The 18,570-nt window shown below is 39.5% G+C and overlaps 1 protein-coding gene across 6 annotated transcripts in view; it reads left to right on the plus strand.

The window, feature by feature from the left end:
• The first annotated feature begins 8,710 nt into the window (after positions 1-8,710).
• ACTN2 (actinin alpha 2) overlaps positions 8,711-18,570 on the plus strand; it is a 68,417-nt gene continuing 58,557 nt past the window's right edge. For 4 of the 6 annotated variants that reach the window (XM_005146001.3, XM_005146003.3, XM_005146004.3 and 1 more), the window contains exon 1: positions 8,966-9,070. In XM_005146001.3, the coding sequence (XP_005146058.1) occupies positions 8,966-9,070 (105 nt within the window). Of the gene's footprint in view, positions 9,071-18,570 lie in introns of all 6 variants that reach the window. The other 2 variants (XM_005146000.1, XM_005146002.3) reach the window with 2 other exon arrangements.

The raw sequence follows: 18,570 nt of genomic DNA on the forward strand, positions 1-18,570 counted from the left end.
GGGATAAAATAATTCCTGCTGCAATGCTCTCAAATACAAAACCACTTCAAAATCTTACTTGCTTTACTTGTAGTAGCATCCTTTTGGTTTACAATGCCATCTGATTCTTAACAGTATGGTAATGTATGTGCCTTGTTTTAGTCTGCAGAGGGGGAACAAAAAAGTAAACAATTTATGAATCATTTAATCTTGAAAATGTGCGTTGTCTGACTGTGTCATTATAGCACATTTAAAGACTTGTATGTGAACTACAACAGACAGATCTGAGATGCAAAACACAGTGATCTTTCTTGAGCAGAAGCTGTAGTAGTTATGTAACTGTAAGACTGCACTGAAAACCTTGAATGCTTTACTTAGGTTTTTTTATTAAATGTCAGTCAATTTGGAGCTTATTTCTAATTAATTTATAATGTATTTGTAATTAGTTGTAGAGTGTATATCTTAAAAGACCATCAAGATCACAAGTCAATGATTGATAGACTATGCCAGTTAAGTTTTCTAAGTGATCTTAATTTAGCTGTGTCACAATGCAGACCTTGGTTGCATAGCCACAAACTACTTCCTTTCCAGAAATCCTTCTGTTTCAGAGTATTGTATAAGCAATAAGCAGTGCTCTGCAGCATTATGGTTTCTCTTTTTTACTCAGTGAAGGTCTGCTGCACTCATTTGCAGCATGTTCATGATACATAATTTATGATTTTCAGCTCTGGTCCAGCAGAATCCTGTATTTGTCTGATGTTTCCATCACATGTTTTAAACATTCTCTCCTGCAATTGAAAGCACAGTCTGTGACTTTCCTGACTTACATACTTGTACTTATCAGTAAAAAACCAGGCCCTACAAAATATGAGCCTGATTGGCCTAATTTTCTATAGAACATCTGCGTGCCAGGGTTACCCATAGAGGAGATGTAATGGGGGTTGCTGAGCCGTGCGAAACAACTGAAAAGGTGTCTTTGTGTTCTAGAAGTGTGTTTGTAACTGAATAGACTCCCCTAGAGAAGTCCAAGCTATATTTGAATCTGCCTATTTGAACTGCAAAATAAGCATTCTGCTGAATGCTTTTATCCTGGGAAAAGAGGCCAGGAGAAGATGTGCTCAGACATCTTAACTAAAAAATAGATTCCTAAGTCTGTATAAAATACATGCCTTCCAGCCTATAAGGGCAGGTTCACTTTTCTCCTAGTTGCTGACTTCACCTCCAGTAACAACTATTGTCCATATGAACTGAAAAAATATCTACAACAGCATCTGGCTTGAAAATAAAACTGTACCCAACCAAGTCTTGAATTTGGCTCGCATATGGAATTCTGGAAAGCTACAGGTATTCTGGATTTAGCTGTGGGGCACAATAGAGATCTAGACTGCACATTAGCATAACTCCATTGCATTTATCCTGTAGACAAACTGGTTTCAAAGTGAAGAAATACACAAATACTCTCCTCTTTTGCTTAAGCTAAATGGGACTTACACAGAGAGAGAGGTGAGCCAGTTAAGAAAAAAAGGACTTGTCCATGTTCAGGGGGATTGAGTTTCTATGAGAGCGTACACCATGAGTAGATTTTGCTGGTAAATCTCAAGAGCAGCTGGTCTCATACTGGAAAGTATGTTGTGCAAAACTGATATCGTTGCTCCTGAGATGAGAATATGGCCAAAGTCAGTAAGAGAGATCATAGCTGGACAGGAAACAATTGTCTTCACAACAGCAATTGGAAAATTCAAGCCTTGTTGCTTTCATGTCAGGCATAGCAGGAATGTTGCTCATTTTCTCAGTGCTGATTCTTAATACAGCTGAGTGTCAAAGTAAAGCTTTGTGGGACAGGATGTAAGTGCAACAGTTCTGGAAAAAGAAAACTTGTGCTATACATGTTGCAAAAAGAGCATGTTATCCTTGTTTGTCAGTAATTCAGGTTATGCCTAACGCTGCCTTAAAGATGAATTGTCCCTTTTACTAATCTTTGCATTGCTGCTGTGGAATGTATAGTAAGTTGTAGCTAGTATTCATTGTGACAGACTGGCAATTTGTTCAACCAGCTTTCCTTCTTGAATGTGTAACCTTAATTTCATTAATGTTAGTGAAATTACACCAGTATATCTGGAAAAAGAAATAAGGGCATTAAGACTGCAACTTGTCTAAGGTCATTCAGTCAATCCATACAAATGCTGAGTGTCGAACACAGCAGTGTCTGATATCCAGTTCCCATATCCTGTACCCATAATCTCTACCTCATACCTCAGTGACTTAAAACCTGCCAGGTCTCCTCTGTGCCCCTTAGATAATTATTGTCTGGAAACTCTGACTTAGTTGGTGGTATTTGTTTCTAGATAAATAAAGGTATGTTGTCTGTACATTCCTCACACACATCTCTGTTCTCTCTTCTCAGTGTGGCCAAAACTATAGCTGAATAATGTGTTATTTTAGACAAATAGTCTCAGGTAAATCAGTTATGGGCCAGAGGCTGGCTCACTAAGGGATTTTTTAACTAGTTCTATTCATGAAGTACAAATTGTATAGCCAGTTGCAGGCTTTCACATTGCTCTGGTCGCACACTTTCCTCCTTGCTTAGTATCTGTGTGATAAGGCTAAGCCAACATAAAACAGCCAGGGTTCTGGAAACACATGATGATGCGAAGGTTTCTTCAGGGGGTTTGTAACAGACCATGCTATACCCCTGGTCCTGCCCATTGCATTCTCATCACTGAGCCATTTTTAAAATCGTGGATCTGCCTCACCATTTTTTCCGATCTTAAGCCAGCACTATTTGTAGTTTTCCCACCTGTTCCTGCGTGTATTACGTTGTAACTGTGCATATTGCTCTACAACTTCAGAGTGCTAACAGTCCAGCTGCAGCGTTGTGTGTGAATTGCCATATACATTTCCCAGTTTTTCCTTTGATGTTACATTTCTAATGTGTGCAAAGCATTTGTTGAAGCTTCTGATATTATTTAGTTTATTTAGTGATCTAATCTGTCTTTGTGAGTTGCATCTACCCAGACAAGAACCAGTAAACACAAAAGGCACCCACAAGAGGCTAGCTGTAGGGATGATGGTTTATTCTGAAATATTTAATAGAAATATGTCAGAATGTAAGGTCTGAGGGCTCTTCTCATTCAGGAAAGGTGATCTTGTGTAGGGCTGCCTGGCAGTCGCCATCACTAGAAGGCTTGCCGCCTTCTGTATTACATCTTTCAGCACTCACATTACAGTTTTTGATTGTTATTATGTAGCACACTACTGCCTAGTGATACTGTGGCAGAGACCAGATGTTGAATGTTTCCTACTACTGTCTGCCTTGAAACCTTTCTAAAGATCAGGACCATCTGCTGCCCGGGCTGCAAGGCATCAAGTGCGGCCGTACAAATAGTAGGGACATCCCCTCCAGAGTATAAGGGACCTTGAGTGCCTGAGCAAGTCTGACATACTAGCTAATGCTAGGCATTTTTTGGTGCAGGCTGCACACAGACACAAGAGACAAACAGGGAGGTGAAGGGTGTGCAGCAGGTAAAGCATGCTGTAAACATAATTGTTCTGTAGGCTTCTCAGGGCTTTTAGACAAGAAGAGTCTCTACCTCTGCAAACTTGTGTTGTAGGTAGACATTAAGGATCAAAGGAAGTATTGCTGACACTATTTTAAAGATGGGAGAGTGCAGCACCAGAAGCTTGTTTCTGTTTCTGTCAGTAAGAATAGTCTGATAGGCTGACACATAGCTTTTGGGGAAAATTTTATCCGAATTGACATGCTCAAGGTCACACAGGGCATGTTAAGCCAGTATGGATCATCCATGTCTCAGCCCCGTGATTTTCTTTCCACACAAAGGGTTGGCAAAAGCCAGTGATCTCAGCGCAGTCAGCATTTTCTCCATACTCCTGAAGCCCAAGATATGCTTTGGTAGTATTTGTCTGTCCTATAAATGCTTCTTGCTACACTTCATCCATGGCTGAATTTCAGGGACAGAGTAAGTTGTCTCTATATATAGCTGATGAAACACATTGGGATCTTCTGACAATGTCAGTTGCTACTATGAAGCCAGCAATGCAGGTTTTTTCATATTTCTATGCTTTTATTTCCAAACCTGTCACTTTAAACAATATACTTTAAAAAAATATAATGTACACTTGGTTCTGTATAGTTACTATCATCAAGTATGAATAGAATGGGTATTTTTCCATCAGAGTTTGTGCCTCTTGCTGCGACATATGGGAGAGCTAACATGCACAATGCCCTCAATACTTCCCCTTACCTCAGACTAAATCAGAAGTTTGGTTCCCAGATATGTGCTTTTCTTTTTCCTTTCTGCCTTTCTTCTGTATATGTTCATCATGGGAATATGAAGCAAGTGTAACATTTATTTGTGTTGTCTTTGCATTGGATTTAATTCCTCATTTTGTAAGTTTTTTCTAAACTTACAAAATAGTGCATTTCCTACATTGAAGAAGATGGGTTGTGTTTATTGTGTTAGAAAAAAAAAAATAAATAAAGGGATATTTCTCCCAAACTAATAAAAATCAAATACATTTTATAGTACACCCCACCATTCTGTTTAATTTTGTCTGGGAGCTTTAGCATAGTTTTTGATGCAATCCAACATTTTGGCCCAATCTAAATTATCAATGTCTTAAAATAGTTCAGATATTTGTTGGCTAAGCTTTAAATGAGTGGATACCACAAGAAAAAGCACATTTTTAGGGACAGTTATGACGTGCTTTGAAAATAAGAGGGTTTTTTGACCTCGCTCTTATGATTCTTCTAACAATTTACACAAGAGAACAATCACTTTGAATTTATTTTCTTTTATCTTTCATTGACTCCTTTCTTGAGAAGCCATCCTACTGTTCTTTTTCACAAAGAAACAGGCTGTGCCTATGGAAAGAGGATTGCTTAAAGACTCTTTAAGTCAAGGTGTCATAAGAGTCTTCATTTTTCTACTGCCTTTCTGAGACAGTTTTGGCAGAGATGAACTATTGTATTCCCTCACAGAAGCGTAACACCTGAAAACTGATGGTAATCATTTTCACATTGGTTGCTTGTTTCACATGTGATTATTTAAGTAGAGAAATCTGGCTAATTTCTTATTCTAAATCTCACTAAGTTCAAATAGAAGAATGGTCTGGTGAAACATTGTTGCAATGTTCAGCATTTGGAAGTTTTAAAAATCTAAGGTTTTGTGAGAAGGAAAAGCAAGAAGCGGGTTAGAGGGATTGAAAGTCTGATGAACATTGAAAATACTGAGGAGTGAGTTCTGGAAAGAATGATATGATAGCTTTTGGGGAGCAAATGGATGTTAGATATAAAAAATTTCATTAAAAAGATTAATTATATCAGTTGATACAGGAGGTGAAAACTCTTTTCCTTTAGTTAGAAAAGCCCTTTGATTCTCAAGGAGCTTAAAGCAAAGCATGCCAGGAGGCTTTCACTTAGGTGGTGTTAGATTCAAAGATCCCTCCTAAGTTTCAACAGTGATAAGAAATGCTGAGTAAGTTCACCCACAGGCTTGCTCCTGCTGTTAGGAAAGTTCTGGCCTTCTCATGGGCAATGATATCTTGTTGCCACAGTGTTCTCCTGGGGTAAAGGCATAGGCCCTTACTACCATTTATGTTAGCATGATCTCACACCTTTTCCCAAATAAAAGATAAAAATAGTTGACAATTCAGCTCTGCCATCTCCATTTCTGATCTCCCTGTGCTACCTTATTTCTCCTGATCTGTTTGGCAGCCATGATGGTGCTTGGCTATCTTGCCATGTCAGCTTAAAATTCCATACATATGGTTTATTGAGTTTCTTCCTCTTTCTCTGCTTTAGGTTTTTGCCCTTTCTTTTCTGCTCAGCTTCCTTATTTCTGCTTTGATTTGATTTGATTTTCTTTCTCCTTAGGCATATATAGTTTGTAGCTGTGAGGCTCTGCCAGCTTCAGTGGGGGTAGTCCTAACCTACTTCTGATGTGGGAATAAGCTGATTGAAGCACACTGCCTTATTCATAACTACTCTGCTGGGGACAGCTTTCCTTTTCTCTAGGTGAACTGGAAGAGGCATATCCCTTTCCATTTCAAGTTTGGCATCAGAGTTCCATTTTGGCTCTCTTTCCACTACGGACCTCCATTCATATGCTTCCCATTTACCATCCACACAGTTCATTTATAAAATTAAATTAAAGTAGTAAACAAAACACCAGATACTCCTCCTAAAGCTCCATCTATAAATATCTTCTCTGCCTACTCATGCTCTCTGATTAAGGGGAAGTAAGCAGTTATTTAAAGAACCTGAAATGGGTCAGATTCCATCAAGATAGGCAGGTTTTTAAAATGGGGATATTCTCTTTAGCTTGCTGTTTCATAGGTAAAAAGCCCAACTGTCTCAAATGCACCATTGAGGAAGTTGAAGCCCTTTACATTGAATTAAAAAAAAAAACACAGATTTTTCATTCTGAAATACTTTATTTTTCATCCAAAATGAATTAGCATAACCTACACAAAGTGGTTTTTGAAATATTTGCACCTTATAGAAAAATGTGAGTCTATTCCTGTTTGGAAGTAACTTGAAATTTTTTTATTTTTCAGACCAGATGAGCGATACTATGGTTCTACCTGTTGGTTTCTTAGGACAGTAGTGACTCCAGCGCCATCCGTAGTGTGACTGGATACTCTTTGTCATCATAGTGCCTCAGGTTTTATTTCATGACATGAGCACTCTGGCCTGTGTTACAGGATAAGGGTCAGCAAATAAAACATGGCTTTTGACTAATACCTCCCTGTATGAAGCCACCAGTATCTGTAAAGCTCCCCTGTACTGCACAGTGGGAGTGGCGTGGTACTGACTCCATCAGCCTTTGAAGGTTGAAACAGATGATCCTTGAGGTCTCTTCCAACCTGGTGTTCTATGATGGCATTATATGATTCATCTGAATAGATCCTCAGAGCAGGCAGTGCCAAGAAAAGGCATGAAGCTGGTTGCAATAACACACCTCTAGTGAGGTAGTGCGTAAAAAGTCACAGGTCTTGGCAGTGCAGGAGAACTCTTTGTACGGGAGACGGTTCTGGTTCAGAGCATTACAACTTTGCATGTGTACTTCTGGGACTCCTCTGACTTCTCCCTGCTTTTCCTCTGGAAACTTCTGTGCTGTGTATAATGAATAAGAAGAAATAGTTCTACTGACTTCAAAGGCTTACATAGTCATTTAGGTGATTGAAATCAGACATGTATCACAATCTACAGATGTCTGCCCAGCTGTAAAAATAAACCACACGAATTACACCGGGGTACACATAATGTGTGCATACATTAAATATTTTGGTTTGTAATTGCTATTTTATATTGTCTGAGAGTATCCTAAGAGAATGCTCATCACAGGTGGAAATGGTAGCAACCTTGAGAATATTTGCATTGAACAAGTGAAAAGCATGTGATTCTGACTTTGCTGCTTAGATTTGAAATTTGATTTTTAGACTGTTTGTCTTACAGTATATATACATCAGTCTTTGTAAGTTCAGCTTGCTTTGCATGAAACATGTTGCAATCCTCTTCTGAATTCCAGTCTGCAACCTTAGTGCTGCATTTGTGACATTTTTTGAGCTGATGGGTAGGTATTAGTGGTGCATGTATGCATGTTCCTCTAAATTGCATAGACTCATGGTATAGAAGGTGGCTTGGCAGAAAGTGCAGCTTTAGTTAGTATTAGGAAGTGGAGGACACATGATGTTAATTGCACTGGTTATTCGTTCACATTGGCTTAGAGACCTCTGGTTCCCTCCACTGAGGATAGTTCTCCCTTATATCTGACTGTCTTTTACAGCTTCCAAAAGCTCAGCTTTTGTGAGCATTTTCTTTTTCCTAGGTAAGGTTGAAATCGTATCCAGTGTGGACACTGCTGGAGAGGATGACCTTGGCTAATGGTAGGTGCAGGCATTAATGACAAGCTACATGAAGAACCTAGTAAACTTGCCAGTTCCCAGAAGAAACATTGTCGCCAGGACAACTGAAATGATACATATGACATGGGAGATAAGGGACATGCTTGCCAGGATGTGTGATCTCAGGGCTGGCTTTTCAGATTTACCCTGTGGAAAGCACAGCTAAATGCTTCCTGCTACATATTTATAAAGTTACTAGGTTCCAGAGACCGTTGTTATGTGCTTCTCGGGATGTACTGAGCGTATTTCCTTGCGAAAAAGACGTATGTTGCTTTTCTACATTGTGCTCCCATACTCTGTGGCTTAACACCAAACCTGAGCTCCACTGGAAAACTGTTTTATCTTTCGAGTATCCTTCTCTGTACTGGCTCTTGGGAGCCTTCCTCTGGAAAGAAAAGCACAAAGAGGTGCAAGGATCCACTTGGACTTCAGACTAATGAGAAATAGTGTCCAACTACATTAGCAAATTATAGATGAAGTAGCTATCACGTCAGCAGGGAAAGAAAGGGGATGGGTGCCAGGTGTTTTGTCAAATTGGAAGGAAGGACAGACAGAGGAGCTGACAGTGATTTCTGGCAGAGCGCTTGCGGGCGGTGCGTTCCTTACCCCCTCGCAAGGAGATCCCGCTGCCCGGCACAGAAGCGGCGCCGCCCAGCCCATGGTGCAGGGGGTGGTGGCCGGGCCACGGGCGGGCTGGGTCCCGCCGCCGCGCCATGTGACAGCCCGGCAGGGATAATAAGCGGCAGCGATGAGCCGCGCTGGGCTTCTCCGGAGGGTCAGCCGCAGGGACATACAGCAGCAGTAGCAGAGAGAGAAGGGGCAGGAGAGAGAGGGAAGGAAGGTCACCACAGGTCAGCAACTACCTGAGAGTTTCAGCTTCTACTCTTAGCAACTCATCAGTATTCACTGCCCGTCACCTTGGAAAAAGAAAAAAAAAGAAAAAGACACTGCTACTTACAACTCATCAGCAAGTAAACTAAACTTAAAACATAGTAGAAGCCACAGCAGCTGAAGCTGATCCCCAGGTAGCATGAATAGCATGAACCAGATAGATACAAACATGCAGTACACCTACAACTATGAAGAAGATGAGTACATGACCCAAGAAGAAGAATGGGACAGGGACCTGCTCCTGGACCCAGCATGGGAGAAACAGCAAAGGAAGGTCTGGAAGTAATGTGTGTTTGTATATGTGCCTCTGTGGGGAATGGTGTCCTTACTGCCATGCTGCATCTGGAGTTGCCAGGGCGGTGCAGTAAGGGCTTCTAGTTTTGTAAGGGAATATATTTTACACTCTATAAAGTATGTGTATGATGTATATTAGCTATGCCATATTTTGACGATAAAGTATTCACTTTTTGAATTCTTAAACAAAACCTGTGTAAGGTGAAACTAATTTATGAGAGTCAGGAGTTTCTTTTTTATATTGCTCTGGAAGTATTCTGTCAGTACCTCTATATTTATATATTGGTATTTCAGTAATTTTTAACTTTAATTCCTGGGTCTTCCTTTCAGAAAGCAAACTCTGAAATGATGTCTGTGCCTTGTTGCTTTCCAAAAGCAGTAAATGACAATTATAAACAAGGACATGAAGGAAATGGCTCACAACTGGTGTGCTAAAATTTTTGCAGTGTTCCTGAGAAAACACTGAGAAATCACTTTTGAAATTGTGACCTTGCAAGTCAGCTTTATTAGAATTTGCTCTTAATTCTGACTGAATGATCTGACAAGGAAAATATTGCCTAGAAATATATTCAGGCTAGAACTGAAAAACTGTATTTCATGATTAGGTTCCTACATGCCAATTCACTGTCTGGGAAGAAACAGGTCTGTAAACTGCTTGCAATATACCACCGCAGAAGAAATGCTTCTTACCTTTAAGGTGTAAGAAAACTATCGTACAAGCAAGTACTGCCCATGCTCTTTTTGTGAACACAGGCAGAGGTTATATCCCATCAGTACTTTTGACAGGGGTTTGGTACTTTAGTAATATTTGCAGTATCTAGTTTCAGAACACCGAGTTTTAAGCAGCATATAGAAAAAGAGAATTGTTGTAGAGGATTTGTTACTTCCTAATGTAAAAGGTGATGCTGAAGGCACAGCTGACAGATCTGGGATTAAAAGGTTATCTGCTGGTTACAAGAATGAAAAAAATAAAGAGGGGGACTCAGGGAAACGGTGCTCTGGTCATGAAGGTTGAATATTCTTTTTGTGAGCAGCTCACTTAGTAGAAGTTGCCAACTTATAGTGATGACAGTCTGGCCCACTGTTACGATCACAGCTTCTATAAAAGCTATACTATAAAAGTATAGCTGTAAAAGTAAGAGCTGTTAGAACTGTTGGGGCCACTGGGTTTGCTTTCCATTAAGATTGGTAGAGCCAGTATTTTCCTTTCAGTTTTTACTTATAGCCTTCCTTCTTCCTGAGTTTTAGGTGGTTTTATTAGTTTTCTTGCATTTATACTTGTTAGGATCCTCCTGTACAAATATAGTGGGAGAAATTCTGGGGGAGTTTAAAGTTCACGTTTGTTAATCTACCACCTGCTGCAACTCCTAAGCAATTATTAAGATGTACTCTCTCATCAACACATTTGTTTTAATTTAGATGGTGTACTATGCTTTTATTTTTTATAGTGAAAATGGAAATTATCTTGGTGCTTCAGTGCTTTAGTGATTTGAAACTGCTCAGCCAAAACAAGTCTTGATTACATCTGATTAGGATTCAATTGTCCAGCATTTCAGATAATTCTGTTTTCAAAATAAAGAAATAATGCACTGGTTACTAGATAGCACTAGGGTGCAGTTTTCCTACAGTGCAGATAAATAATAAAAAATAAAGGTAATTTGGATTCTCTTTACAGTAAGTATATTGGCTTTTACAGAAGAGCAGGGACCAGTTTGTATAAGACCCCATAGTAAATGTTTTGTTTCTGTTCCTCCAAACAGAGAGTGATTTTTCAGAAAGTCAAGTTTCCAGATAGATAAATTAAACCAAACTTTGCTTTACTTTCACAGAGTAGGAAGATTGTGGCTTAGCTCCTTTATGTTGGCTTAGTTTTAATATGAAGGTGGTACCACTTCCAACTAAAATTCATGAGAGGGGATCTTCATTCCTTGTCCTGGAAAGGAGACTAAATTTATTATTACATGAAAAAAGGTACCTTTGTGATAAAGGGCCTGCTAAACTTTATAAAATTTCAAGGCTTCTGTATTTTTTCTAAGTGGTGCTAAAAGAGTTGCAGCAAGTGCTTTCTTTATTTCCTTATTTATGAGGAGAATATTGCAGATACATGGGCACAGATCTTTGCTCTAACTGGTAATACAATATTGAAAAGTGATCTCAGCGGAGCCCTGGCAGTTGGCAGCATATATTTTCTATTAGATAGTCTTGGAACAAACCAAAAATAAATGCCATTGTTTCTATTGTGGGCTGCCCTCTCCAGACTTGCCATTTCAGTGATATGCCTGGTATGAGATCTGTCAACAGATGCTGGTAACACATGATGACGTCCATAGGATTACAATGGACGTGACACCTAATTATAACCATGGTTCATAGAGTATTATGGTCTGCTGTAATCCAGGCTCCTTGGTGGTTGCAGATGTCAGATTAAATATGAAGTACACTATAGGAAAGGAGGCTGAGTTGTACCTTAGCTCTGTCTCCCTGAATGTGAAAAACAATTTAAATGCTTTATTTAGAGTTACATTTAGCCTGTGTCAAATCAAGAAATCAAGAAAATACAAGAATTCAACCATTTGCTGCATTAGACTGTATTGGTGAAAACTTAAACAGGTTCATATGGTTGGAAGTTTCAGGTTGCAACTTTAAAGACAGACTAAATGACAAAAAAAAGTAATATTTTGGATGGGCATGCTGTCTTCAGTAGGAAACAATTAGAGAACTAATTACAGCCTTGGTGCCTTCTAAACTTGTAGATGGGAAGCATGAGATTGGAAACTTCTGAAATCTACTTGACCCAGCACACTTCCACTGGCCACATGTGCTTGAACAGCAGTTGAAATGTCTATGGAAATGGTCCCTTGTTCCTTCAGCACTACATGGAAACACAAAAGTATATAGGAAACCAAAAAGTCTCGCCAGAGGGGGTGGGATTCTCTTGTTCACTCTTCTCTGTAACCTTAGGCAAGGTCAGCTCACCTCAGACCTGTTTTTCCCGCTGTTAAAAAGATGACAGCAGTGATAACTGTAACAACTGATAGAAGTGGTTGGTTCTATGGGATGTCAGACTAGTGATTATCGGTCTTTCAGTCCCTACCCTGATGGACTGGAGTGGAAGTAAAAATAATGCTAACTCATAGTAGAAGACTTAAAACCTCATTTCTCTTCTCTTGATGATAAATTTATTTCTTAAACTTCCAAAAAATTTCAACAGATTCCACAAACCTTTTAAATTTCACTAAGCCTGTGTCTTAATGTAACTAAAAGGAACATAGGAAAATGCAATGTCCCTTAACTTAGGAAACCAAGTGCAACAATGCTACTCAAAATGCTAACATACTATACTGTTTGCAACATGTTTGAACTGCCCACCCTGCTTAGTGAGTTGTGTGTTAAATGGTGCTCTTTCTTATTTGTAACTTTTGCTATAAGTACTTTATTTTAGGAGTGTGGGGATTTTGAGCTTTGAATTAAATGTGGTTTGTTAGTTTTTCAAGGAAGTCTTCAGCCTTCAGGATAAAGATCTGAAGCTTGTGATTTCTTCTTCAGGGCAGTTGTATTGTAAAGCACTCAGCTGGCTCCACGTATTTCATGTGGGTCTTCTCCAGTCATTCAGACATGTCTGTGACACTTCTGCATTAACACATGTAGGAAATAAACAGAAACATACTTCTTGTCTTGCTGATACTTTTATAGATAAATGATCTTATTCTAGCTTTGCTTTATGGCCCTGATACCACTGCTTTGTTAATGCAGAATGTGTTTTAATGTAGGTCAGTGCAATTTCTGACCATTTTGATGGGGTTTTACACTGGTATAGAACAAACAAGCAGACTCAGAATATTTATTTATCTTCATATTGCACTCTGTGAATGCCAATATTCTTGATGACACTGAATGGTGTGCATGAGTGAGGACTTTGGAAAAGATTTTTGGGAAAGAAGCTGTGTCCTTCCAGTCTTCAGCAGTACATAGCAGATTGCATTTTCAGTGTGGCCTATAAGGATTTATCTGCATTACCTCCTTTGGCTGGTAACACAACTCCTGTTGTCCTTGCAAATAAGTAAAATAGCATTTGGAAGCTACATGCATGGCAAATTCTTTGGAAGAAGCTACCAGGACTATGAATTATGGATAACATCCTTCTTTTTCTAGTGTTGCTGCAACTTTTAAGTTCAGCAGATTTGAGACGTTCATTGCAGTCTGAAAGAAAAGATGACCTTGTGTTCAGTCTGACTTCAGTGTCTATAAATAGAGGTACAGTCAGTGTCCTGGATTCACTCCGAAGCTTGTGTGGTCTTCTATGGATGGAATCTAAACTGGTTTCTTATCAGAAACGTTTTCCTGGAAGAAGTCTACTGATGAATGAGAAGACAGATGAAGCAGTGGAAAGCTTAATGCTTTAACCAGGAGGAGAAGGAGAGAAATAACCAAGCCTGAATGAATGAAAAAGAAATGTAAAGCAGAAAAATGTTGGCAAGAGATGCTGGGTGCTACTAGCAAAATTCAGTATTGTAGAACCACTCCTCATGGATTTAGAGGCTCTGAATTGACATCATTGTCATGAAGAAAGTGCAGCTCTAACAGTAAAATAGAAACAGAGGTAGTAAATTGAGAGTATGAGGTGGTTCCAGCTAGAGAGCCTCTCTTCCTGTCCCAGTACCCATACAGTATTGAAGCATGGAAGGGTCACAAGAAAGCTCAGGGGGTGCAATGAAAGCTGAATAGATTGGAATTTAAAATCCTTATTTTCACAATTTATATGGAAGTCCAGTGTTGTGGAGTATGTGAATGGTAGAAACCCCTTGTAAACTTGAGGGTTGGACAAAACAATTTTTAAAAGTCCCTCCAACCCAAACCATTCTGTGATTCTTTGAGAATACAGCAATATCTACAGTGTGTCCAGGGCATTCCAGCCTAGGTATTGCCCTTTTACAGAGATTATCTGGAAATAATCAAAGTTAGGGGTTTGGGTGTGGTTTTGAGGGGGGGCAGTGTTTGGGTTAAGCTCCCATAGCACACAGAGAAACCATCCATCTCTAGGGCTTTAATGGGGTGAGACTTTTTATCCATGTGGAACATCAGTGGCATTGTTGAGAAGGCACAGAGATTCATCTCAGCAGTGAATGTAGGAGGTGTGAGAGAGGCAAAAGGTACACTCCTTTCTAAGGGAATATCAGCCTTCTCATTAATTATTCCCAGTACTGACCTGTTAACAGTTGGATATTTCTTATAAAGGTGGTGGTCCTGGGTTGAGTATATTTAGGACTAATTTCAAGAGGGGATTTAATTTGTTAGGAGGAAAATCCTCCAGAGTCAAAAGTAGAATGATAGTGGGAAAATCATGTGCTGTACTGAGACCTACATTGCAGTTCTTTGCCTCCCTTCCCCTTTATGCACCAAATTAGGATGACATAGGTACCTCGGGAATTATATAGCCTGAAATGCAGGATCTATAGAAGAACAGTGTCTTGCCAAATGATACGTACCACTATAGATGATGATGTGCCTTTTGGTAACATGAAGTTTCAGCAGTCCAAGGCCAAATGCTTCTCCTCCAGGTGCATCAAGAATTTTCAAACAGTGGTTGCCAAAACCTCTATCATAAAGAACACACATGTGAAACATGTTATTTCTATTCAGATCCTGGGTGCTCTTCAAGTGACCTTCTCAGTGGTAGATGGCCTCATATAGGGTCTGACTCAGAACTTGGTAGCCAGTGGTCGGACTTCAGGGGTTTTTTTCTGCCACATCATGTCTTGATTTTTCAGCAAATACTACAACTGTCCTAAACATTAGACACTGATACAATAGAAGGGCATGAAGTTGCAGTTTCTCTCAACCTAGGAAGAGTTGCCATGATGGTAGAGGGACTCTACAGAAATAAGGGATGTGTTTATGGCTTGTTCTGTACAATTGGCCTCTTAGAGATTAGTGCTTTTTAAAATAGTAACATGTTAAATTCCTCTTGCTGATGCTACTTGCATGGAATGGTGCTTGAGAGGAGCATGCTGAAAAGATAGTGGAACAATCATATTTTGTCAGTGTGCTTCATATTCTGCCTTGGAAGCTGTCAATAAGGTGTGCAGCTAAAGAGGGCCCTAAATACTGTGGTGCTGGTGTATACAGGAAAATTCAAAGAAAGCTATTACGAAATTCAGTTAACTAGAAATGTTTATGGAAGTAGTTTTGAATGGGAAGGTTTTCTTTATACTAAGTGTGAGAAATCAATACATTACTCAATATTATATTTTTTGCTTAAGCTCAGATGGCCCTCTGAATGCTGACCCATTCCAGGCTCTGTGTGCTTTTGTTAGTGTCACCAAATGGTAATTCCTACAGTCCCAATTCAGCTGCTAATTGCTAATCACCCCCAAATATCTGCCAGCAACAGAATTGGATGTTTATGAAAAGAAAAAAGAACCGTTTTATAATGGGAAGCAAAGACTACCTCCTGCCTGCACTCACAGTACACACCATTGCTTCCCCTGAAATTTGTATGGAAAAATGTCTGCAGATACACTGATCCAATTAGTAAGACAATAAGGACTGGAAGAAAGTATGGGTCTAAGTGGGTTTCCATAAGCTGCAACCAAGGTGCTTAAGAGCTAGAGAAAAGCTGTGTGTTAAGCAGTGGACTTTGCTATAATCTTTTTGGGGTAGGAGGTCTGTATCTTGCTGCGGATCTGTGTTTGGGTCACTGGAGAGCTGGAGAGGCATGGGAGGTGTTTGCCTGGAGGAACACTGAGAGACTTCAGCTCTGAGAATTCAGTAAACAGGAAATCCATGCTCATACAGTTTGTAGCCCTGTGCAAGAAAAGCAGAGCTGTAGTATATTTTGTAAACTCTGATAAATTGTAAATTCTGATCTCATTTAATGATGTTTAGTTTGGATAGTAATTTCTGTATTGCACTGTACGGTTCTACTGAATTAATTTCAGTGTGACCTCCTGAGCATTAGGATTTTCTTCAGTTGTGAATGATGGAGGTTGAAGCTAGATGGTCTTTAAGCCCCTTCCAACCCAAACTATTCTATGATTCTGTGATAATGGTAGTATTTTAGAAGTTGTACTGCAGAGCCTGCTTACAGAAGAATGCACTGGATTTGTATCTGGACTGCAGAGGGACATGATGCAGGAAGAAATGTGTCAGTGAAATAGAATTAGGTGGAAATTTGTGCTGCTTAGTTTTGTCCCAAGTCAAAAAACATCCCTCCCACATGTTATTTTATATCCCTGTAAGCAAACAAATATAAAAGTGCTTACACAGTTGGCAAAGTTGAGTTGTTCTGGATAGCTTTACTGCCAAGCATATTTTCTTCTGAGCTCTAATTGTCAAGATAAACAATGTGTAAATGTGGTTGTACTCCTTTACTGAAAAGATGCTGACCCTGAATATGTCTTTTATGGCTATGCATCCTTTACTCTCGGCTGATACCCAAGGAGAATGGATTCACATCAAGCACCTCCATTTCCTCCTAAATTAAATTTCATTTCTAGTAGTTTAGGGTGATTTTAAGTTCTTCAGTGTCTGAAGAACATAATTTCATGAAATGCTGTGAAGAGAGTGCGTGACTTTTGTTCTTATAATTTCACTGGTTTGGTTGGTTTTAAATATGCCTCATGTTGAGAGACTTGATGTGTGAAGCTGATCATAACTATACGGGTGCTATACAGTGCTCCTTTTCTACCTGATAAAATTGGGCAGGTATTTAAAGATTGAAGTTACCTCTTTCCACATCATTTAACTAGCAAATACAATGTTGTGATCACCCTCTGTGACTGTTTCTGTACATATTCTGTAGTTGTTTTCTGCTGGCAGTACAAGTAACTCTTCAATACAGATCAAGATGGCCTGGTCCTAGTAATCCTCAAACTACTGGTATGAAATGATTACAGGCCAGGTGTTACTGATCTGCAGAAACAGAGCATCTGCAGAGATATGCACAGAAGACTTTGAAATGCAATGTTCATCTTTTAGGAAGTGTTCCACTTAAAATGGTAGCAGTGTAAATACACTTAATTATTTAGACAGCCCATCCAAAGGGAAGCACAAGCTGACAGTTGTCTAGCTAATGTTTAGTTAGTGTGTATGCTTGTACCTCAACTTTATATGTGTGCTAACAGGTGAGAATTTATGAATTTATGTCCTACATGCAAGAAGGGCACTGCTGCTCCTGTGTCTGCTCCTGGATTTCCCTTTTTGAGTTGTAAGGAAATATCCCTTTATGTCTTCATCTCAAAAACCGTGGTTGTAATACATAAGTGCTGGCTTTACAGATGAAAGTGCTGTTTACTGTATGGGTAAGATTTTCCCTTTACTTCAAATGCTTCCTCCCAACTGTTCTTAACTGTCAGAATCCTTCAACTTGAAGTCTGATGCTTATTCTTATTTCTCTTCAAAACCAGTGAGAAAATCATTCCAGCCATCCATTATTTTGATAAATGGCAGAACCTAATTTAGGGCAGATGGCTTCTACTCTGAAGATCCCCCTAGAAAACCCTTGCTCACCCCCACTACCATAGCAGGAATCTGTGGAAAGTGACTGCCCTAGTCTAAAATTAGTATCTGTGATTATTCCTCAAGTGTCTAAGGAAACGCTCGTATTTTTTATAGGTGTTGAACACCCAGGCATTTCCACTGACGTCAGGAGGAACTTCTGTCTATTTTGCACCTCCGAGAATCAGCCTGCTATTTTGGCACTCACAGAAAGGCCTCACATCTAGCATTAAGCAGTAGTTTTATTTAACTCCGTTTTATGTTCAGTCTTGGCACCAGTGTAGCTTTTCACTGCTGCACGATTTAAGACATTGCACTCTTTAATATGAAGAAAATTGGTACCCAGCTGCACTGAATACAAATAAAAAAGGATACATAAATAATTGTGTAGCTCTGGTGTGTTATTTCACCTAGAGGAGTTTCTTCAGGCTATGGAAAACCTCTATAGCCCAAGTTTATCTCCAGCTGTAATCTGGAGTGTTAGTTCCACCATGAGTTTTCTTTGGCAGCGCAACTGACCACCTTTGACTCTACTCCTGTCCATAGACTTCTAGTCCCCTTCATTCACTTCAGTATAATGATCTACTATATACAAGATCATTGAAGAAATTTGAAGTAACCCTCACTGTTTTAACCAGTTCATAGTGCAGTTTGCATTGCAGCCCCACAAGCTGTGCATGTACACATTACGTATAATGAACTCACCATCTGACACTGATACCAAAAGACAAACAAAACACCATACATGAGCTGAAGTTGCTTTCCTTTTGTCTATAGCCTTTATTTCCACAACCAGGCATGGTTCCAGTGTGGCTCCTGTTAAGAATAGATGTGCTATGAACAAAGAACTGGGTGTTTAATTGACAGAGCAGTTTGCTTATCACACTGTGCTGTCTAAAACACGGGTGTTTTTGCTTTCAGCAGTTACAGCCATCCTTGTTTGTTTACCCATCTATTCTTAGCTAAGTACTTGAGAACAGGTTA

The sequence above is a fragment of the Melopsittacus undulatus genome, chromosome 3 (genome assembly GCF_012275295.1).
Source record: "Melopsittacus undulatus isolate bMelUnd1 chromosome 3, bMelUnd1.mat.Z, whole genome shotgun sequence".
Lineage (NCBI taxonomy): Eukaryota > Metazoa > Chordata > Aves > Psittaciformes > Psittaculidae > Melopsittacus > Melopsittacus undulatus.